This window comes from Neodiprion lecontei, chromosome 1 (assembly GCF_021901455.1).
Source record: "Neodiprion lecontei isolate iyNeoLeco1 chromosome 1, iyNeoLeco1.1, whole genome shotgun sequence".
NCBI lineage: Eukaryota > Metazoa > Arthropoda > Insecta > Hymenoptera > Diprionidae > Neodiprion > Neodiprion lecontei.
This window is the reverse complement of record NC_060260.1, coordinates 2,418,426-2,441,950: the sequence shown is the minus strand read 5'-3', so window position 1 is coordinate 2,441,950 and position 23,525 is coordinate 2,418,426. Positions and strand designations below refer to the sequence as shown.

At 41.4% G+C, this 23,525-nt stretch overlaps 1 protein-coding gene across 7 annotated transcripts; it reads right to left on the bottom strand.

Annotated features, from left to right (window-relative positions):
• Positions 1-188: 188 nt before the first annotated feature.
• On the bottom strand, positions 189-22,934 carry LOC107222003 (diacylglycerol kinase theta). Of its 7 annotated transcripts, XR_006902525.1 has the most exons (19): positions 21,056-22,934; positions 13,624-13,703; positions 12,469-12,571; positions 11,974-12,194; positions 11,690-11,861; positions 9,475-9,618; positions 7,553-7,681; positions 7,325-7,459; positions 7,113-7,230; positions 6,849-7,036; positions 6,516-6,731; positions 6,290-6,424; positions 6,029-6,203; positions 5,578-5,900; positions 5,212-5,500; positions 4,966-5,122; positions 4,686-4,793; positions 3,986-4,134; positions 3,271-3,375 (listed from the first exon to the last, which is right to left on the bottom strand). XR_006902525.1 is itself a non-coding variant. In XM_046729948.1 (18 exons), the coding sequence occupies exons 1-18, from the start codon at positions 21,189-21,191 to the stop codon at positions 4,039-4,041; spliced, it is 2,925 nt and encodes a 974-aa protein (XP_046585904.1). In that variant the 5' UTR covers positions 21,192-22,934; the 3' UTR covers positions 189-4,038. The 7 variants fall into 7 exon arrangements, 6 of the variants coding, with proteins under 6 accessions (XP_046585904.1, XP_046585902.1, XP_046585905.1 ...); XM_046729948.1 differs by having other exon boundaries at positions 189-4,134; XM_046729946.1 differs by lacking the exon at positions 3,986-4,134 and having other exon boundaries at positions 189-3,375.
• Positions 22,935-23,525: the final 591 nt, after the last annotated feature.

Here is a 23,525-nt window from a genome sequence, read left to right as displayed (position 1 = left end):
ACGATTCGTTGTCTTTCGTTTGTTAAAAAAAAAAAAATCATTATATTTTAAAACTTGTATTTATGTATAATAATTTGAACCTTACTTGTATGATACTTTTGTAGATGTCATAATTTTTATAGCATTACGAACAATAAAATAATGTAAAATGAATGTTATTTAAGAAACGTAAATGTACAACTGAAAACTGTGGTTTAGACAATATTTATTTCTTTATATTACCTTTATGTGCGGACATGTTGCAATACCGCGAATCTGTACTGACGAGAAAATTCACTAAAAATATTATCAACTTTTGTACGTTAGAGTGAAATTCTACATTTATATACTACATACAGCTTAATGGCATATGCAATATGTAAATGTGTTGTATTATATTAAATTTATGTAAGCTGATAATTTTATAATAAATGTACAAAAATGCGCTTGTGTAAAATAAATATAATATTCATTGACGAAATGTGCAATGTACCATATAAAGTTTTCCGTGCATTCGATATTTTCAATACTAATAAAAAATTTCTTTACCATTATCAACAATAATTAACAAAAGAAAAAATATCAACATAATTGGGGAAGAGGTATTTAGTAGGTATTACAGAGTACCATTTTGCTAACTTTGTGTAGCACATACATTCATTTATTATACTTAGATTGTTCATAGCTTATTAATATTCTTCTATTTTTTTTTTTTTTTTTGTTTTCTTTCTCGTCGTTATCTTAAATTTTTTTTTCTTTTTTTTTTTTAATTTTTATTTTAATATTATTTTTTTTAAGTTTATTCTGTTCGCAACGAAAAAGAAATATTTAATCATTACAGTTTTTGATCCAATTAACAAATGCATTTTCGCCAATCTGCCGGCCATGTATCATTCATGCTCCAGCCCGGACACGATGCATGAACAACTGAGCCCCATATTCGGCAGATTAGGGAAGGGAGACCGTTCATCATCCGGATATGAGGGTCTCCCTTTAAACTTTTTCATCTTTAGTGATTAGTTTTCAATGATAATTTTTTTTTTTTTTTTTTGTTTGTTTTTCTGCCTTTTTTTAATTTTTTTAGGATTTTTTTTGTCGTCTATTTTTTCCCCTCTTTTCTTTTCTTTTCTTTCCTTTCACTTATATCTCAAGACATCCAGCAGGGATTCGAGTCTACGGGATTAGTTGACTAGATGCAAGAGCGCGTTTCTACAAGCGCTTCGGTAACACGGACTAGGTTCTGGATGTCGTTCGGTTTTATTTTACTTTTAGTTTGTTTTCTTTTCTCTCCCCTCCCCCCCCCCCCCCCATCATATTCATTTCGAAATTTTTTTCAGCTTTGATGTACGCCGTCGTTCATCGAAAGCATTTCATTGCCGGCCCGAGCGTCGCAGCACAGTTCAAGTGAGTCCCTTCTACTTTATTAATTACGGTTACGTTGAAACTTTCACTGTCCTTCACCCACATACTTAATATATATACATATACATGTATTTCTGTGTATACATATATATATATATATATATATATATATATATATTTTATTCCGTCTATTTCTTTGCCAATCAATTATACCGCTAACTCAAAATCGTCTATCCACTATCTTTATATATTATATACATCTGTTTGGCACCAGAATTGTCCTTCCGATCTGGATGATGCCAACACACATCCACTTCAAACGAATCCTGCCAACACATCGGCCTTTTTGTTTCGATTGCTTTCGCCCATCTCAACAAGTCACTGAATTTATAGTCCCATTGGTACTCTCTCTTTAAATTGATCCACTATACCTGTGCTGCAGAACTTGCTCAGGGGCATAAAACGTTGTCGTATTCATATTACCGTAGTAATTTGTAATAATTGAATAGATATAATACCGTAACCAGGTTTTTTTTCAACGGTAAGATAAGATTATTAATTATTGAATTATTTTTTCTTTACTTTGTTTTTTTTTTCTTTCTTCCTTTCTTTCTTTGGCATAGGTTTTATAAATGTACATGGTGGTTTTGCCACATTATAGTGGAATGTGTTATCTACCATAGAGACTCGCGCGAACTTCTCAATAATTATACTTATAGTAATTTGCAAGAGTCAGATATTTCGACATTGCCAAGACGCCTCGTCAACATCCTCGTTTAGATAGTTTGTACGCTGAGTTAATGTAAATTTTAAGAGACGAATTGGCAAAAAGAAGCTGTGCCCGTATTCAGCTCTACCGAAATTACATAATTTTCATTTAATTTACTTATTTAAAATTAACTTTTTTTTTTCTTTCAAATTTATTATTCACGTTTTCTAGGAAACTCTGACTGCAACTGGTTTTATATATAAATTCCAGACTGCCCGGCAGTCAGATTGACAACAATCACAAAATTAAAATCGTAATACTAATACAATATTATGTAAATATGTGTATATATATATATATATATATGTATATATATATATATATATTAATATTTAGTTTGTAAATATTTCATATAATAATATATTAATAACAACTGACTCTTCTTTCTCCATTTTTATGTGTTTGCTGCATCCCGACACACGAATTTGCGGGCCTTCACATTGCGATAGCTTGGTAAAATACCATACGAAACGTAATATACATTACAGTTTACTTTTTTTTTTTTTCAACTAACAAACTATATATATATATATATATATATATATATATATATATATATATATATATATATATATATGTATGTATAAACATAAATGCAAATTAATGTTGTAAGCGGTAAGCATTGTGACGCTTCTCAATTGAATACTGGTTAACATTTTGTAATAACATTATTAAGTACGATCTATTCGTAATCTTACTAAAAAAATATTTATCGATAAAATACATACGGCACTATGATTTAACATTTAAAAATGAGATCTATTTCACTTCTAATAACGCGTGAACAGAAATTAACTAGCACTGAATTTTCGTCAAGTTTTTGTGTGGCGTCTTCACTTGAAAATTCTTATCTATTTCATGTCTCCTTCTTGCAGCATCAAAGATGTGTTCGGAACTGCGTTTATAAATATATGTATACGTATATATGCATGTGTATGTATACACACACACACATATATATATATATATTATTAAGTACTTATGCGTGTAGTTTAACAATAGCGTAACCGTTTTTTGACGACAGCACGTATCGAGGCCGTTCAAATCACAATTGAATCTGTGATCGATTTTATTAATGTATATGTATGTTAACGTAGCGAAATAATACTCGTCGGCGATCCAGCTCCGTGCGTACGATAAGAAGCGTTGATTCAGAAGTTCTCGATATCCGGATCGTTCGAGGGTCCAGCTTGAAGCGCTAACTGCATGCTGGGCTCTGTATTTCGCCTCTTCATTTTACTCTTCACCTTCTTCAGCATCGTGGCCTAGGAAGGGATAGGATCAGGAGGATGCACAAAGGAACGAACGAACGAACGATCGATCGATAACAATTGTCAATGCGAATGTCGAAGAAAATAGCGGTTTCGTTCACAACACCAGAACTGATAATTGTATGCAATAATAATGATAGTGATGATAATAATAATAATAATAATAATAATAATATGAGTTTGCTCTTTTTTTTTCCTTTAAAATAATGATGATAATAATAATAATTCGACAAATATGTAAACGACGTATCGAGAAAAAATGAAATAAATTTACATAGTTAAAGCTAAAATATTTACTAATTGGAAGAATGCATGGCTAATCGATAAAATACGGAAAGCATAAACTGCGTTGGGCAATTGGTAAGATTCGGACGTGGAGTGAAAGGGTTGCATGCGCCGAGGAACAATCTTCGTACGAGAGGTCTGTCTGACGTTTTTATCAGTGGGATCACTCCGAAACTCCCCTCCCGTGCATTGCGCGTATTATTAATATACATATATGTATGTATTAGGTATGTGTATATATATATATATATATATATGTATGTATATATACATGTATATTTTATATACGCACGGAGGAGTCTAGGTAGGGATCGCGCACCTTACAACGAATGATCAAACAACTGACTAGTTGCAAGCTGCAGAATGGTTGATTTACTCGTCCGTGCTCTTGCCCCCCTCCCCATTAGCAGGTAGAATCGACGGTTCGGTATTCCGACGCTTGATCTTATTTTTCTTCAACATGGTTGCCTGAAGTGAACAAAGGAACAAGGAGACATTAGTAGAGTGCGATTAGGGGAGGAATGCATGCGCTGACGGACATCAGCAGTTAGCTAATGCTTATCGCGGAGGTCATGAGCATGATAGCGTAACACGATATATATGTATATATATACATATATACATATATATATACAGATACATACAAATAACAAAACTACTGGCTAAATACAGACAGAATACCTATGATAATATTCAAAATTCACGTGCCACAAGTACTTAATACGTCGAATGACGATGATGATGATTATGATGGTGGTGATGATGATGATGATGATGATGATGATGATGTAGATGTAGATGTAGATGATGACGGTACATCACCCCAGCATACCATTTCACTTTATGAACCCTACAAAACGAACTGCCGAACCGACAACCAATTAATGCTCCGATAATAATTTAAGCCGTATACGGTACGAATGCGCCAAAGTCTCGCGATCCTTGCTTGCCAATGATGTTCATTTTGTACTGTTCATTCGTGGAATGTTGAGGCTGCAATGAATCTTAATTCAGTTTACCTTCAACGCAGACTTCAGGACTACAACATCGCCTGGACTCTGAACCCAGGGTTCTCCGTCTACCTGAACTGGCAAGTCTGAGTGTAGATGAATTTTTATATGTCCACCCTGAGCATAACATTATGAAATTTTTAAAACCATACCGACACTACGTCAGTCAGCTATGTCAAGGTAATCGTAGAAAACTTGTTTTGCGGCACTGTCAACGTTCGAGAAACTCGATTGATCATTCTCGACAGGTTCACGATTGCGATAGCGTTAATTCATAAATTCATCTTACTTGAGCTATTCTCATAGCGGAGCGAAGACCAGACTGTATTTGTCCCAGGTGTACCACACCTGTAACTCCAACTACTTCCAACACCCCGTCCCAGTGATTCGGTTTGTTGAACTGATCCTCTTTCTCCGGACCCCACGGATTAGCGCCAGAGCCCCAACTATATTTATTTTACAAGTTTCGTGAGTACGAGGAATTAGTTTTGCCAAATGAATAATGAATAAGTAACCGATACAGCCTGTGCGATACCTCAAAATATTCAGTATAATGATGCCTTCGACCTGCGGTAATTCTACTAGTTTTCCGTCGACTTCTAATCGTATTTGCTTGTGCAAGTCTTTACAGAGTTTCTGACCGACCATCTTGCGCAATCCCATTCTAACGTATACTCCCTTGTTGTGGAATCGACTGTTGAACTTGTTTGGATTTTCTTCCCTCGCATTGTGAAAGGCCAAACACAGATCGGCGTCGATTCCGATACCAAAGTAATTGTTCATTACAAATATTTGGGTATTATCTTCGCTCGTTGAACCAGCAACTGTAATTTGATGATAGTTTTTTCTTTATAATCACGGTTCACTTTTCATTGGGTAGAAATCGTCGTTACATCCGTACCTGCGGCATTGGGAACTTGCTGAGATTTATCCTCCTTATCTTCCGGGTGGAAAACCACCGTCCATCGATCCAACTTTATTTCCTCGGCATCGATGATGTCCCGCAATAAACTCAGCGGATCTTCTCCACCCGTGTACCCGGAACCCCAGCGCAAAACTCTTGCCAAATCGTTGCCAGTTCCCAAAGGAACAATTGCGCATGCCGGCGAAGAACACTCGCTATCTTGGCCAACGTTATCAAGGCATTGCAATACCCAGCCTATTGTTCCGTCGCCTCCGCACACAAGAATCTTGTAATTTCTTATATGCCGAAAAACGTACAGTCTGTAAGACAATGTCAATGATTTACCGCTCGCATGATTCTTGAGTATAAGGTCAAACGAGAGCGTCACAGAATATACTTCCAATCGCCACAATTTCACCAAATTTTTATCACGAGATGTTTCACTCACCCGGGAAGGGGGCCTCCGTTATCCAGATCGAACACTTGGTATGGATTCAAAAGCTTTCGAAAACTGGAAATTAATTCCAGACCCTGACATCCACCAGACTTGACATTTACAAATACAAGTAGAGGCTGAACACCAGGCGGTACCATACTCGGCTCGATGCTGGGCAGAAGCATTACTGTGAAAAGTAACATGTAAGCCGGTTAATGGAGTTATTTTTAACAATAAAAGTCGATTTGTAAATCCTGTTGCATAAATTTTTACCTAAAAGGTGTTTGTCTTCGTATTTTGACTCGCGCAATGTGTACAATGCCTTTACGGCCTTGTTTGAATCCTCGTATATAATCACCATTGATCCATACTCGTAATAAATTGGGCCAATGGATGAAAATTTATTTTCTGTAAATTTTCAACGACAATGGTTACCGTCGAATATAATTGCATACGATTCGACAAAATATGACGCTTAATTGACCAGAGAGAAACGAACCTTTACCCAAGAACTCCGTCAACATATTCTCATAATTACGTTCTGAAAGATTGGGTGGAAGATTGCCGACAAATAACGCCAGATTCGGCCCGTGAGGATCTTGTTTCAACTGAAGGTAAAACCTCATCAATTCCATTTGACGGATCGAGTCCTTTCCAAGTAGCTTTACGATGTCCCAAGGTTTTTCGTTCCAGGACAGCACCCGTTCCGTAACTACTTGAAATTATAGTTTATTTATCGTTGTTTATTTCCGTTAAATTCTCAGTCAATTGTCAGCCGTGCGTTACATTATATTACCTTATAATATCGTTCGACAAAATATTCGAAACTCACCACCACGATCCAGTAAAATCTCGCTGCAGCGATATTCCTCGCATTTGAAATTTTCAAGTCCAAACCGAAGAAGAGCTTCCCGAATAAGATCGGTGACGGTACTTCCTTCGTCAACAGGGACGTTGCAGAATGCCTCAGACACCTGAAGTTTACCTGGGTAGACTCGTACCTCGCCACACTCGTTGTCCCTGTGCGCATAAGCATGAACAAAAGTTAATGGTCACGTGCCCTTCGAACTCTTGGTAAAAATCGTAAAACGCTTACTTAAAACGCAGAAAGACAGCCGGACGCTTGCCTTCCTTCCGCTGTAAGTTATTAATGGGTGTTGGATCACACAAACGAGCTTCGTCGGCGGCGTACAAGTCAGTTAGGTAAAAGTTTTCTGCGATAGAAGAAGAGAATTCACGGGTAAGAGGACAACAAGAAATTGCGTCAAGTTGATAGGTAGACGAAATATAGGACGACGTTCAACGTACTCAGATCTTTCGTTATGTGGAATGCTCTTAGAGCTATGGTGAGGACCTGGTCGATACTGGCTTGACGAGGCACGTTGATAACTCGAAATATCCGACGCCTCGCAGAAATATTGCCATCGTAAACTTTGATCATCTCTGTAATGGCACATGGTAGATGTATGACCAGGGAGGTGAAAAGGTGCTTCTTGAAGGAGCCTACGCATGCAGACATTGGATAACTTGAAATACCTTCGTCTCTGTCGTCCTTTTCTTTCTGGGGCCTGGAATCCCGGCTGTGAGCACCGCTTTGCTGCGCCGGTTCATCATTGTCTCGATTCCGAGCGTCTCCGCTGCTGAATTCCTCTGAAATATTACGTGCTGTAAAAATAAACAAACGATAAAATATAGTCAACATTCAATCTCGGTAACTGCGGAACAATTTTCAAAACTCACTCTCGGTAGGCTGATTTGAAATTTTTTTTTTCTTTTTTTTTATTCTACCTAAATTCGCAGCGATACACAACGCAAGGACTCGAACACTCGGAAGATAGACGAAAGACTGAAATATTTCAAACAGTCCAGTCTTGCGTTACGCTGCATCTTTGCCTTCACCTTTAAGGCATATATCGAGCATATATTACCAACGGTCGTAACATACTTAAAGATCAATGCAAAAGCCCGCCTTTCAAACTCGTTGATAAATGATAAATCCCATTTTTCAGAGGCTGAAAATGTGGGCAGATTTTTCGAGACCACAGATATCGTTGGAATGATTGAAATTTTTTTTACTTTCGTTATTCTTTCGCCTCAGAATTTTTGTAATTAATTATCCATGAGGATGGTTGAAATTAAATATTTGGCGAGGCCTGAGTCCTAATTATTTTCATAATTATAGATGCAGCACACGTTCCACCGATATGCAAGAAAATATTACCAGCCTCTTCTACATAATTTTAATTTTCTGTCTTCCCTCTTAATTGGCTACAACACTTCTTACAACTAAACGTACACGATGGCTTTTTAAGCGCATAAGGATACAGCGGTACAAGGATTATGCCGATTGTCGCAATCCGTCGTGATGCTCGATTGCTGAGGATTGATCACAAGCATTGTAGAATCTTCACGCGATATCCAGCCAGCGTTATAGGTATAAAGAGTGACCGTGAGTACATGCAGTCAAGTGAAACACGAACATGCGAAAACTGCCAATTAAAAGCGTAATCCGTAATCACAAGTACTTGTACAAGGCTGAACCACGAACGACTAATTTTTATATTCATTATTTGCAATATCGATCAGCGTGTAGCAAATTATTTTTCTTTTTCTTGGCGAGGCTTTTTTGGGGGGGGCTAACATTAAATTATGAATGGGAAATTGAAATTTTTTCAAAATATAAATTTCCCTATCAAAACTAACGGATTTACGAGAATACACGCAGAGTCTACAAATTCGCTACTTCACTACCATTAAACTAAAGAGATATTCCCTTCGCAATACAAAGAGTACATTTGGAACCTACAGCAGGCAACATAAAATTATAATCGTTATTCTAGCAATATCAATAAATCTCAGAATATACAAACTGGCAAGAGGTTTTAAGTGACGCGGTATTTCAGTGATGAAACTTCATTTGAAACGATCCTATTTTGCGACTTCACCAGTCCTTTGCATTTGATGTTTTTCTTTTTTTATCTCCAATTTCCATGATTCTCTTCTATTTTTCAGCACATTTTCCAATACTGTTTACGTGAAAGAAACTAGTGAAAAGTGATTAAATGAAAAACTGCATATTTTCATGGTTGATTATCGAAGCATGGCAATGCGAAATTTACGTTTATCTAGCTTTTCACAACTGTCAATAGCTGTACAAAATGAATATCGACTGTTCGATAGGACATTTTCATTAATGTTCATGTCAAGCCGGCACGAAACAACAGTGAGGATATATCAGCCATACGAAGCTAAAACACTTACGATTCCGCGAATGATAAAATTGGTCTGCAAGATAAAGAGTACGAAGTATGCACACAATCGCTTATGCTTGTACGCGGGACGATGAAAAGTAAAGTATGGGTCAGAGCTTTCCACCCTTGAGCGTAAGTGTAGTTGACTATTCGGTATGCACACATACATGGTTCGCATGGCAGAGGATGGATTAATAATCTAGGTACCTCGAACATAAGGAGGGGAAGCATGACAATTTCCATGGCAGCTACGATGCAAAACTAGTGAAAGGCGCCTCAAAGCTGCGGCAAGGTGGCCTTCGCCCCCAATTTGTTCACTCTCAGCGAAATCGAATTGCTCTCCAGTGTAATCTTCAAAGAGAAGCAAACAATAGTCCGAATTTTCTTTATCCTTCACCTTTTAAAAACTATTCAAAGAAAACGAGCTGTACTCGATTCCTGCTCTCCCAAACACCCGACTGCATCGATACACATTAATATTCAGAAGCTGTTACGTTATTATATCATCCCGATACGTGATACCTACTGTCCGTGACAAATTGAATCGTAGCAAGTTTTACCAAACTAGCGTAATTCTGTATTACTGACTTTGCTTACTTGTGTATTTTTTTTTTTTTTTTAAGAATCTACGTCACCCTTAACAACTTGTGAATCTCTTTACAATGGTTGTGATAATACAAAGGATACTTTGAAGGGGGCGTTAATATGCACGTGGGTAACTATAAACGTGTGTACATTAGTGGTCGATGAACAGCAGGAGTGCGATGTTAGGCGTGAGACGTTATCTAAAAACATCTTGCGGGTATGGATTGGATGCTAAATGAATTCTATTCTTATGATTATCTTCAAGTATAATTCGACTGCAGGACACTGTGAAGAAATTCAATTCACCTAGAAGTTCGTCTCACAAACTTTTAGTGCGTAGTAATTACGAATTGTAAATATTTATTTCTGTCGGCTCTCTTTCCAAGCTTTACATCCTACTGTAGAATGATTAAAAATTGATTCTACATTACTGCAACTATTACAGCTGCAAATACGAAGCATTATGAATTATAATTATTATACGTTCAATCCTACGGTGACAAGGTGTGAATTTTATTTTGATCATAAACGTATAGATATGCGTAATAATTTATGTACCTACCCTGTCAATGTTCAAGGTTGTATACATGGCGTGAGATTATTACAGAAACGGAATTAATTGACTTGGAGAAAAACTGGATAATGTTTTTGAGTAAATAGATTACAGATACCAGGATATTGTGCGATAGTGCTTGATCGATATAATGTGAAAAATAATATATGTTATTGGAACCGCATACATTTAAAGAATATTTAAGTATGACGCGAGAATTTTATTCGAGATCAGAGTATTCGGAGTAATAAACTGTATTTGAGATTTTACTATACTTCTAATCCAGATCTTCCATAAGAAAAATGATGTAGTTATGTATAATTCGATTTTTCAACAAGATTCAAATAGTTAGAAAAATATTAGGCCTTATGCTAAGCAAGAGGCAAACTGCGGTGTTAATGATCGTACCTTGATGCAAAAATAGAAAAAGACGAGCAATGATATTTGAATACTCAAGACACGGAAACATTGACCAGAATTAAATTCAAATGTAAGTTTAACGTGTGATATGTATGCATATATATTAGGGTGCATCAAGAAAAAAAAATTTTTTCTCTTTGAAACAAGATCATAAGTTTCATTTAGGTATAAAAATACACCTGTTAAAATTTGAGCTCTTAATATTAACATTGAGAGTTTGCGCGTCGCACTTTTCTATTTTCCACAAGAATAACACGGAAAAATAGTTGTTGCTCCTTCTGATCTTTATAACTAGCTAACGATGCGTCGTACAGAAAATTCACTCACAGATTCTTGTAGGGGATTGAAGGTTCTACAAAACAGGTCTGGTATCATTTTATGATAAATCTAATCTTTCAAAAGTTATTTGAGTTGCAAAATTATTTAAAGACCTCAAATAACTTTTGAAAAAGTAGATTTATCATAAAATTATGTCAGACCTTTTTTGTAGAACGTTCAATTCCCTACAAACATATGTCTGTGAATTTCCTGTACGACGCATCGTTAGGATGCGCAACCTTTTAATGTTAATATTAAGACCTCAAATTTTAACAAGCGTATCTTTATACCTACATGAAACTTGTGAACTTGTTTCCGAGAAAACGAAATATTTTTTTTTTTTTGTTTTGTTTTTCGACACACCCAAATATATACGTATATATCTGAACATCGTTCGAATTCTTGACATTCTGTATAAACCGATGATGTATCGATACAATAAAACCAGATAAAAGAAGGCCGAGTAATATTTATCGTTAGTTCGATTATCGTCCATTTTGTACGATACACTTTCGGTAGAATAATGGTAGTGAAGCAGACACTTACGGCAAGAATACTCACGCGCGAGAACTTCCTTGCGACGCACCTGGACCCCAATGATCGCCTCCATAGGGACCTCGGTGCGAGGTATACTGATTGCATGCGGAGGCAGGTATATTGGCTCCAAATTTCCAAACGTGCACTCCGGCGGTATGTTCTTGTGGCAGTAGGCATGCGACTGTAATCAGATTCGACGTTTCAACGATCAATGTAGACGAACCTTGGTGGTGTTACCATTCAAACGAATAAAAGTAGCGTATCCTGGTTAAGGAACGATCGGGATTAATTACCGTCATGCCACACCACTCGCACCGATATCCAGAAAGACATTCCGCCGACCAGCAAGTCTTCTTGCATACCACGCATTTCGAATTGCTGGGAAGATTCCCTTCCCGCCAATGATGGGTGTGACGCACCGAAGCTAAATCCTTCCCTGGCAGGTAAGTCGCGTTCTCCTTGCAATCGGCAACCGCAAAATCCTGGCAATCCGTGTGCACATAGTACTCGCATACTGTGCATCGAAACAAACAGGTATCAATACTCTTCTTCGCTCTTTGGTGAAAATTTTTACCGACACACGTAAATCGTTTCTGTCTTGGAACTGACAAGGATCACGAAAATTATGGGGGTTTGATGTCAAGGCTTAACTTTCTAATCTGAGTTTTGTTTTTGTTCATCGTCAACCTTGTTATTCGCTACACGTTTGTTAAGAATTTGAAAAGCAAAATTTACCCAACCGTCAATAAATTATGAATTGTTAGTTTTTGCGTATAAATTATACTTACTCTCACAGTGAATCGATGGGCTATCCTCGAGGCGTTTACGACATACATTGCAGAATTTTCTTTTGTGGTGCACTTGTTCCGACCAACAATGTGCAACCGGGTTCTGCAAAAAAAAAAAATTAAAGACAACGTGAAAAAACGCAAAATTCAAACGTCAGCAACTTACATAATTGCAAAACATAACATAAAATATCGAAATTAATGAGAATAAATAAAAAAAAAAAGGCTGAAAGAAACGCGAACGATGAAATTGTCAAGTAGCACGTGCGAGTTGATAGTCGGACACGCGTGGTGGATGACCGTATGTACGCGACCCGTTGTGGTGACGTCATAATTTAAGTAGTAGCAGGTTATCGAGTGTACGGTCGTCCGGCGGCGTAGAAAGAGCGTCGAGTCCCGTCATAGTCGGACAGGTGAGAATAAGACGGGTGAGTTTCGGTCTGACCAACGCGGGAGCGTATCTACTTTGACGAGGAGTTTCACAGCGGAGAGGCAGCGACCGGAGGCAACGGCCAAAGAGAGCCGGCGGAGCTCTCTGTTATTGATCGTCGGGCTGTCCGAATTGCCCGACGATTCGAGTCGCGGATAGAGGCACAATATTGGCGTTAAGATAATGTTAAATGAGACCCGCTGTAGCGGAATTTCTGAATTTTCAAAAATTGACGCATCTCGCTGCTGTCGTTACACTAAAAATATAAAAATAACCACTTTTCTCGACTGAGAGGGGGAAAAATAATTTATTTTATATGTTTATTCGTCATCGGCAATTGAGGATAGAAATACCACGAGGTTGCAAGATCGGTAATGGTCTGATTTCAGTTCTTAGAATCTGTATTCTCATTTCATTTGTCCACTTCAAATCAAACCATGATCAATCACTGTTGATCAATGCATTGAACAGCGTTTTTCAGAAAGCCTGAACGGTTGTTCGCGTCGCCGATTTTTTTCCATCCGTGGATTGAGAAATTTAGATTAAAGCAATCACCGCGTGCCAAAATTAATGCGTAGTTTCCGTGCAATTTGTCGAATTTCGTACACGGAAAGACAGGAATTGACACGAGAGAAGTAAAATCGAAGATGAGTGAAACGATAGTTCAGCCTGTTGTGTATACAATAGGAAGACATGTGTAAAGTTTATTCAATTATTAATCTTACCTTGATCAGGCTTGCCGCGATGCTGGAGCAGGGAGAGACGACGGTCTTGAGACAGCGGTCGTGCACCACGAAGTTGCAGACTGTAACAGAAATGTTTGAAAATATATTTTAAGAAACTGGCTCGAGGATAGCGTGTATGTAATGCGCATATGTGTATATTGAGTTTTATTTAGCTGGAAACAAAATATAAATCTGTTAAAAGACGTGGAGTTCAAGAGAGAGAGGGAGAGAGAAAATGAAAACGCAAATTTCCCGACACGCGCACGATGACGTGTAAGAAATTTAATAACGAAACGAGTTGCAACTGTATAACAATTAAGGGATATCCGTGTATCCGCGAGACTGTGTAGGTTTTTTTCATCCTCCTTATCCTTGTATACACAAACGCTGCAAGAGACACAGCCTCTTGCGCCGGATAAAATAAATGAGAAATTCATCCTGCCGAGTGTGTACTTGTCAGTTTCCTCCAGCAGCCGTCATCCCTCAACACGAGTGTTTGCGCGAGAACTTCCAAGAGGAAATGTCAAACACCGAGTGGAAGATTTTTATTCTTTGACAAGTAGCTTACGCAGCTACTGCTGCTGCGCCAATCCAGACATACCTACACTTGCCGCGATACGAATAAAGGTACGATCCTCTGCGAGGGTCTCAAACCTTCGCTGCAGCCCGACAATATTTTATACATTTTTAATTCGACTATGTAAACATGCGCACACGTATTTTTTTAACTTGTAAATATAATATAACCCGCCTTGAGTCACCTACGGCAACTTTTATGTTTATTGAACGGTAATCCAGAAATTGGATATTTTCACTCTTGCGTATTATACGTGAAAAAAATCTGCGGATTTACCGGCGAAACTATACACCAGATCGTGGATTGATCGACAAAGTAAATCCATCAACTTCGATTAACGTCCAAGATGAACATTTATACACACTGCAGATCATCCAAATGTATTTTGACCCCTAGGTTGATATCGCCTGCAGCAATGACACAAACGCCAAAAAAAAGTTACCTTAATATTCGCACGTTTCGCTGAAAGTAAAACTGCCGATTTTCTATTAGAAAAAAAAACGTATCAAGATATGGTCATTCGATACAATTTATCAAAAAACATGTATCATTTTGATTTAACAAGAATCTATCACGAAAACTTTTAGCTATCGATACCATTCCTAATAGAAATCATAATTTAGTACGTTAGATTTTACTATTCGATCGAGTCCAAAAATGTTCCCACGGTACATATGTTTAAAAATTCCCTAGCCTTTCACCGAGTTTATAAGTCTATAAAAATTTAATGCTTTATTAGGAGTTGGCTAAATACCAAAGTACAAAGACAATTCATCTTCGAAGCTTAATACACGGATCATGTGAACGTGTGTAACACGAGTGAAGAAAAAAAAATTTCTCGAGACATCCGCGTCTGGATGTTACAGGGCGTAAATGAGTCGCAGCTAGAAGGAGAGAAGGCCGTATAACTGAGAGAGCGAGAGAAGAAACAGGCGGTGACGTTATATCGGAGAATGCGGCATAAGAAGGAGAAGGGCGAGACAAAAACATGAGCAGCACATAGGTACCCACTTACTTAGATGCAATTTGCAATTCATATACCTACGACACTCCGGGGGCAGTGCTTGAGATGTGTAATACAGTATCGATCTGGGGAGAAGCACCAGCAGCACCGCCGGCACCTTTCCTCGGGTAATCAAGCCGTCGATTAACCAATCGATAATCTCAAGAGTCAGCCTAAGAGGAAGAGCGAGAGAGCGAACGAGCAAGATAGAGAGATAGAGAAAGAGCTCACGCTGCAGGAAGAAGAGCCGATTGAGATATGTTGTACGAGTATACATGTATACAGCTTGCATGCATCAGAGAATAAAATTTATCTGACCCTTAAGCCGAGGTGTTGTGCTGCCTGTAAATGTATAACCGACCAAAGGCGGTACAGTATCATCGCTTTGTGGGTTCACAAGTTGTAAACCGTAAAAACGGCCATTCGCAGGCGAAAAAAAGAAAATCTCAGTTTATTAAAACCGCGGGTTGTTAATTGCGTAATCCGTTTGCGTCGACAGTGTCTATTTTCTGCTGATAGGACCGCCAAACCTCTAAAATAAAGTGCCCTTGGGACGAGTTGCGCGCTTCTCTATCGGGTTGGGCTCCTAGGTCTATACACAAGCTTCAAACTGCCACACACACGCACTCACACACACGCACACACAGACACTCCGATATCGAATTCGCTGTGTAACGCTGCACGGACGGTTCGTCCCGGGACCAATTCCGCCTCTCTTCTACTTTTACCTTTACTTTTTTACCCTCCCCTTCGCCCCTCGAGATCGAACCTCGACATGGGCGAAGGAGGTCGCAGGCATGTCCTCGCGCAATTCGTGCCAAACTCGGTTTCTGCTTGGGTCGCCCCTGCAGGGCCACCCCGATCATTCCATTCTCAGTGGCCGGATAAGCTTCGGTTGTTTTCGAAGAAATCGAACCGGGTGGAATTAAAACGTGGAGAAGGAGGGAAAAAAATTGCCAACATCCAAGTTATTAGAACGGAGGCAGCAGCATCACCCTTTTTTCAGGCGAAAGCTATTCCATGCCGCCCGATGAAAACAACTCCATTATTTATACATACGTATATAGGTACAGGATGGGGTCGATCTAGACATGTGCCTACCGAATAAAGATGCGTTTATATACGAGCCCCTGTACCAAAGCTGCTGGGAAATTATTTTTTTCCGCCTTATACATTATACTCTAACCCTAGGACCGAAGACTGATCGTTAAACGTATACACTATCTTTTCAAACACAATGTCCAAACGAACATGTACACTTTAGTAAACACAGACGTGTATGTAGGTATGTAGGTTTGAACCTGAAATGGACAAGTATCACAACGCGTACGAAAACATAATTTTACCAATTTTTCAGTAATACAGAGAAAAGAATGAAAGTATTCAAAACGCAGTCTCGAAATTGAGGTGTTCAGATTTTTGAAATATTCTGCTATTACCGCCAGTGTATATACATATATATATACCCCACGAATTTAAGCAATTTTCGGACAAACACGAAATCGACTTACGTCGACACACGGCATATGCAACGAAACCGGAAAACGGATCAAATTGACAAATGGTAGGACGAGGCGTCGAAAATTACAACATCAAAGTCCGACTCGTGGATGCAATGTAGGAAGAAAATAGAAGTAAGGAGAAGAAGGAAAAAGTGTTGGAGAAGGTATAAAATGTACACACATGTCGGGTGTCTATTTTAAGCACCAGAGAGCAGATTTCGCGTACTAACACTTGGCGCGACGTGAGCTAACGGTTTATAACTCCCCGATTGTACTTGGAAGTGAGAGAGAATACTCGGCGTACTATCCGTACGATCATTACACGCATGTGCAACGTATTAATCGAGGAAAGGATGGATTCCCCGGAAAATCACCTTTCGGCAGACACGTTCTACAACGACGAAGAATTAACGCTGTTTGCGGTTTGCCGATCTAATAAAAGGGGAAATGTCGAAAAAACACGAACGACGAAAATGCCGCGAATAAGCGCTGCAGACATCGCTGTAAAATCGGACGCAGGATTTCCCGCGATGAGACAAAGGGTCACTGATGCTCACGGGAGTTACGAATACGTGCTGTGATTTTCACTGTATAAGTGTATATATGCTAATAATTACATAAAATAATAATTTTCAACCCATTATAATTTATCACAAAGTTACAGCTAGGTATCTTCTGTTGCCCACGCGATGTGTTCGATCAAGTAGCCAGTTTTCCCATCTAGTTTCAAATGCATAGTCAGAATATGACGATGCGAAAAAAAGTCTCAGCGATATCGGTCACAGATTATTTCCCTAAAAATTGGCAGATATTCACCAAACATTCCTTCCGCAGCTTAGAATCAATACCACAAATCGTTACACATGCTTTGATAAATTTCTAAGTGACCGTTGGCACTCGCAAGTTGGTTGAGTCTCAACTCTTGTCGTCGTCAATTGCGGTTGCGGAAGTCTGATTAGATTGAGTTATAATTAAGTGCATGCGTCTTTCTTCGTATACTTACGTAATTCAACGGCCCTGTAGCTATAACGTCGCCGCTGTATGTCGCACAACGATTACTGAACTTGACCGGGAGTAACGACTAACGCGTGCGTGTTCACGGTCTCGTTTCCAACAGGTACCTGCTGTGACTCTTTGTTTCATTTTTTTCTATAACCAATTTACCCTGCGAAAAATTCTACGACGATATGCTTTCGCGGTGAAAATTACAACGCAAACTTTTCATACAAACGCCGTAACAGTGGTGGTCTTGCAAGTAGAAAACGATCCGTTTCTTGGTACACAACGTTTGCAATGTGGTCGTTCTCGCAAATGATACATCACTCGAGGTTGCCTAGCTGGTATTATGATTTCAGCATACAGTCTAATGGGTTCAACCGCAAGTTCCAAGTATAATAAATAAAATGTTGATTTTCTCGTACCGTAACTGATCTCTGGGTCTATAATTACATACTTATATGGGTATAGGTACGCTAAAAATACGCGGCGATGTATTACCGTGTGTAAAATTCGTTGACCGTGTTCAGAAAGCAATGAACAAAAAAAAAAAAAAAAAAACAGCTTTACTATCAAGTTACGCATAATTGAAATAACAGTATATACGCGGATGACTATTATTCATCAATTAATTACACCGGAAATTGCGTAGTATATTATCTTCTTGGAGTACACGTCATACTTGCGTATTGTACACGCACCCTCGATGGAGTTTCCCTCCGTTAATATATAATATAAAATATACCGAGACACGTACGTCTATGAAACGCGTGACACGCACGGCACATCATGCAGCCTGAATAAAATCGATGAGTAAAATACACCTGGATAATCTGCCTATATGCGGAGACATTACGTACGGAAATTATCGCAGGTCAGAGCGTGTTGCCTTATACTTGGCACCCTACGCACTTTAGTCTACTCTCCTCTAAATTTATCGCAGTGGAATATCTCTTGACGGCCTACAACTGGGGTTCTGACGCATATTCAAACCTTCCAAACGAAGGATATATGTGTACATTATATTATTCGACGTTACACGGTGTATTGTCTCAACGAACTCTCCGGTCTCCTACAACATTTTCTCCCACACATGCGTCGACGTAGAAGTAACGCAGGGTTGTCGAAAAAACTGATAAGTCCAACAATCGACAAAAGTTGCACGGAGTTCGATTGATAATGTAAGCTTGATTACTTGAAATTTGCCATAATTTTTTTTTGTTTTCTCTTCAATCTGAGACACACACGTAAATTCTTATAGATATCGTTCGTGAATAGAATTTAACTCGCAGCACTGTAACCGAAGAAATAAGCTGTTACCACATTATTATAACGATACAGCAATAAAACATCCAGTCTAACGGCGACGATAAACTTCAATTCCAAAGAATATGTAATCAATCGTAAAGAAATTTGCAAATGTATGATAATTTTGCAACAACCCTGAAGTGAATTACAAGGGTAAGTTTGCGTCTAACATACGAGACGAAGCAACGTCGAATTATTATCGACTGCAGCTTCAAGCTGTGGTGGAATAAGACGAAAGACGTGAAGAAATAAAAAAATATCTATACATTGTACATACGTGTAATACGTGTGTGTGTGTGTGTGTGTGTGTGTATGCGCATATCGGAGGGTGAGGAGCTGGTAATAGAGGAAAGAGTAACCCAGTTCTGGTAAAATAGTAAGCGTTCGGTTATTCGGTCGTTGGTTACTCCTCTCCGAACGAAACCCATCGCTCGGGTTTTCTGCCCGTGTTTATGTGAATGTATCTAGGTTCTGTGTGGGGGGCAGGGACGTTGACGTCACAGGGACTGGCGGGCAGGCGGCTGGTTGCGGGTGGTGGAAGCGGGCAGGGCAACCAGCGGGAGTGCCGCCATAGCGTCCACATAGCCTCCTCGGCACAGCTTCCATAGCCCGCTTCCATAGTCGCCATAGCGCTGCCACCCCCAGCGACCCCCTCACCCTCCTCCCCGTACCTCCCTCCCTCCCTCCCTCCCGCGATCAATGCTCGTGCGAGCCGCGATGCGCGCGTCCTCGACCCCCGCCTCGTCCTCCTCGATCCGCGTCGTTCTTCGCGCTACGACGCTTCGGTGCTCCGGGCAGCGACGTCGAGAGGCTGAAAGCCCGATTACGTATCCTGCCTCCCTGAAACACCCTGTAGAAATACGGGGTGGTTGTATGGACATACCGCGGGTGCAGGTGCGAGGAGACCGCCACGTTTCCCTGTTCCTTCCAGGGTCCCCCTTGCAGGGCGCAACCCTCCAGCCCGCCAAAAAGTTGTACTCGTCAGGTACAGGAGAGGCGGAAACGACGAGGTCCGGTCCGGTCCGGTCCGCCTGCTGCAAGCTCGATTAATCGGCCGACCCCGAACCGAACGGAGAGGGCCTCGAACGCTTTGGCATTCGAATCCATTCATGTCGGCTTCAAACATCCATTCATCGCCGTTGGAGGTCAGCCAGATATTCACACCCCGCTTGTCCTCCTTCCGACTTCATTTCACTGCTTTAAAATCCTACCCAACCACCCCCCCCATACTCCCATACTCCCCCACTCTGCTCAACTTCTCTCTCTCTCTCTCTCTCTCTCTCTCTCTCTCTCTCTCTCTCTCTCTCTCCCTCTGTCTCTCTCTCCCTCTCCCTCCGAAGGCATCGCGGTGACGATTATCCCCAGGATCGACCTGCTTTCGGTTATCATGAATATCGTTACTCGACCGAGGACTCTATTATACCCGTTATCGATCACCGAATGTATGTACTGCACCGAGCATGAACGAGATTAGTGTAAACATCGGTGCACTCTTCCGGCCCTTTTATCACGGCACAAATTGATCATGATCCAATTTCTTCTCTGTTCAATGAATCCTGCTTTGGTGGTAGTAAGAGGTAGTAAGATACGTGTAATGCAAAACAGTTACGTCAGAAATAAAAACCAAAACCAGAAACTATCCCTGCGTTGGTGCGAAGTAGGTACCAATCGGATTCGGGGAACGTCACGTATCACAAATCCCGTGCAAGAAGTAATTAGCCTATAGTGCTCTCGAAACCTGGCTGATCTCCTCGTAGAGCAAAACTATATCCTTAGGACGTAAGTTCTCAAGGTACTCCGAGTTAAAAAACAAAACGGTGTACCATAAATTAGGTAAATATCCGGCAGATCAGGTACCAGTGGGTACGGTTCTTCGATTCAAGGGTTGTTCTCGTTAGAACGAACGAAAAGACGACGAAGACCTTGAAGACGGGTGTAAGAGACACGCACACGCGTCGAACAGACAGACAGTGTAGGATCGTGTACGTGTCGTAGATATCAGGTTTGTGAGAAAGATGCGAGATAAGAAAGGATGTCTATGCGTACCTTCGCAGGTGTACCCCTGCTGTAAGAGGCCCCAGAGCATGTCCGTGCAGTGATGACAGTAGGTGGGTTTGTGAAACGTTTTCTTGCTGAAGCTGTGCCCATGGCTGGCTGGTGTCTCGGCCGAGACCGACGCCATGATCCCTGACCCACCGCGGCACCGTTTACGCCAGATTTTCACCGTGAAATTACACAAGGCACACGCCGCACATTTGATTATAATGTATTACATGCCTATGTGATCTCGAAACCGTACGCGAACATTTCGATGCCGTAGGGTGTCCCTGTCGATAAACGTCGCGTTGTGCCTAGGGCGCATTTCCTGATATTTCACAGCGGCGTATCTTCAACACCGCGGTCCGCACACAGCTGACCATATCAACGCACTGCTGCGTACGCGTGCGTGTGCGTTTGCGGGTGTGCGTAGGTGTGCGTGCGTTGCAAATATTGAAATTAGTAACGCCGAGGGGGGTCGCGACAAGGGATGAGAGAAGATGCGTGCGGAGGAAAAAAAAAAAAAAAAAAAAAAAATGGATAATCAGCGGATTCTTCGTTGCTCCTCCGGAGACGAAGGAGAACAATCGTTTCGCTGGCGTGACGGTTTTCTCCTGCGTTTCTTCTCCCCAACTCTCTTCCTCCGGTGATCCGGCCGATCTGCGTCGCTCTCCGCTCCGATTCCTCGCCGCTCGGCACCGCAACGACCGGCGAGCTTTTTCGAGCTCTCTCCTTCTCTTTCTCTCTTTCTCGCCTTCTCTCACCTTCTCTGTCGCCCGTTATGAGTACGAGGTGCAGGGACCGACGACGAAACCACCTCGCGTTTTCGGCACACTGCACTTGCTTTTCAGCCCCGCAAGCAGGGACGGCGCACGCCACGTACGCCACCCCAACCCGGACTCGAGCCGTTCCCGTCCTATCCGTCCTATCAACCCGACGGACCGACGGACCGACGGATCAGCGTCTCGACGTCGGAACGACGACGTCACACACTCACGCGCCGACGCGCCTCTGCACCATGACATCCGCGCAACGCGACGACATCCCGGCAACTCTCGACTCCCCCTTCACCTCGCCGACCATCTATTCATCTACTTATCTTCTTATCTTACGCCTATCCGACGTGTTGTTATTATCTTCCCGTAGAGCGGTGCGCGATCTATGAGATAACTATACACAGCTTAGACATCTGGCTCGCCAGCTCGCTCGTTCTTCGCGCACTGAGTAATGATGCCTGCGGGAAAACACGCGCTCCGCAAGTAGAACTAGGGCACTGCCTTTATTACTGCGCGAGTAAAGGTCCGATTCACGCCCTCTCGGGGTTCTTGACTTTGCGGTAAATCATCCGCAATAGTCGAATGATTCGGATATAAAACCAGTCGGCGAGGATTCGACGCCGGGCGAGAAACTCGATGCACTTTACGGAGTCGATGCTTTTTTTTTGTTTTTTTTTTTTTTTAATCTTCACCCGCGTAACTACTCCTGGACGTTAGTCACTCGGCGATAGCGCAATAACCGTGTAACGTAGTTCGAGAGTTCGGCGCGCGTTTATTCAAAGTCAGGGTCTCCCCGGTGTGACGGGGAAAGAATCGCGGCTATCCTGGAATCGCGCAAGCCGCTGCACAGGCGCACTATCAGCTCAGCCCAGGAAGCGAACGGAAGAAGGTCTGGTGTCGATGACGATGACGATGTCGGCGTCCGCCGCAGAGGTGTACATTTCGGGATGAAGATGACGGTGATGATGATTTATCGCCGCGTCACAATAGAAAGACGCGAATCGCATCGGCGACCCAGAGCATCGCAGCAGCTCCGTTAAACGCCGTCAGACGGATAGAGTGGCCGCCGGTGCAGGACGAAGTCGAGGATGTAAAAGCTCTCGGACCGATCGCTGGTGACCCCCTCTCTGTTCGCCGAGCGAGTAAAGCTCTCGGGATTCCGTTAACGCCTGCGGATCCGTGCGACGCGGTGATGACGGGAGTTAATGCTCGCGCGAAAAGTAAAAAGCTCCTCCAACCGTCGTAAGTCGGGATCATATTTTAAACCGCAACCCGCCGCGGACGCGCGAGTCGATTATCCCCGCTGCAAGCCCTAGCGTGATGCCGCAGCGATCCCGATATCCTCTTCGGGCTGCGGTTGTTCTCCGGTGATCATCTTCGCCCCTTTTTCTTTATCCCTTCTTTCGCTATTTCCCGATGTAATTTTTTCAACGCCGGGGAAAAGTCAGCCGAGCCTTTTCACCCCTGGGTGACAAACAGGACTCGCCCTCCTCCGGCCCTTCGTAGGCTTTTCCTCCTCCCCCTCCACCTCCTCTTCTTCTTATTCCGCTAGCGGTGCTTCCGCAGGTTCCGGTTCCTCCTGCAGTGCGCCTCTTGTAATCTATACCGCACAGAGGCACGCACGCACGCACACCGCACACATCGACACGCACTTCCAGCGTCCGTTTATCACGACCACCGGTATCGACTCCTCCAGGCGTGTC

Excerpts from the sequence above, each read along its gene's own strand:
- LOC107222003 (XM_046729946.1), bottom strand. The coding sequence starts at position 21,191 with ATGGCGTCGGTCTCGGCCGAGACACCAGCCAGCCATGGGCACAGCTTC. Across the intron at positions 9,619-11,689 it reads CGCGCGTGAGTATTCTTGCC|ATTACACTGGAGAGCAATTC; the intron begins GTAAGTGTCTGC and ends TTCTCTTTGAAG. Across the intron at positions 6,732-6,848 it reads GATTTTACTGGATCGTGGTG|TAGTTACGGAACGGGTGCTG; the intron begins GTGAGTTTCGAA and ends TATAATTTCAAG.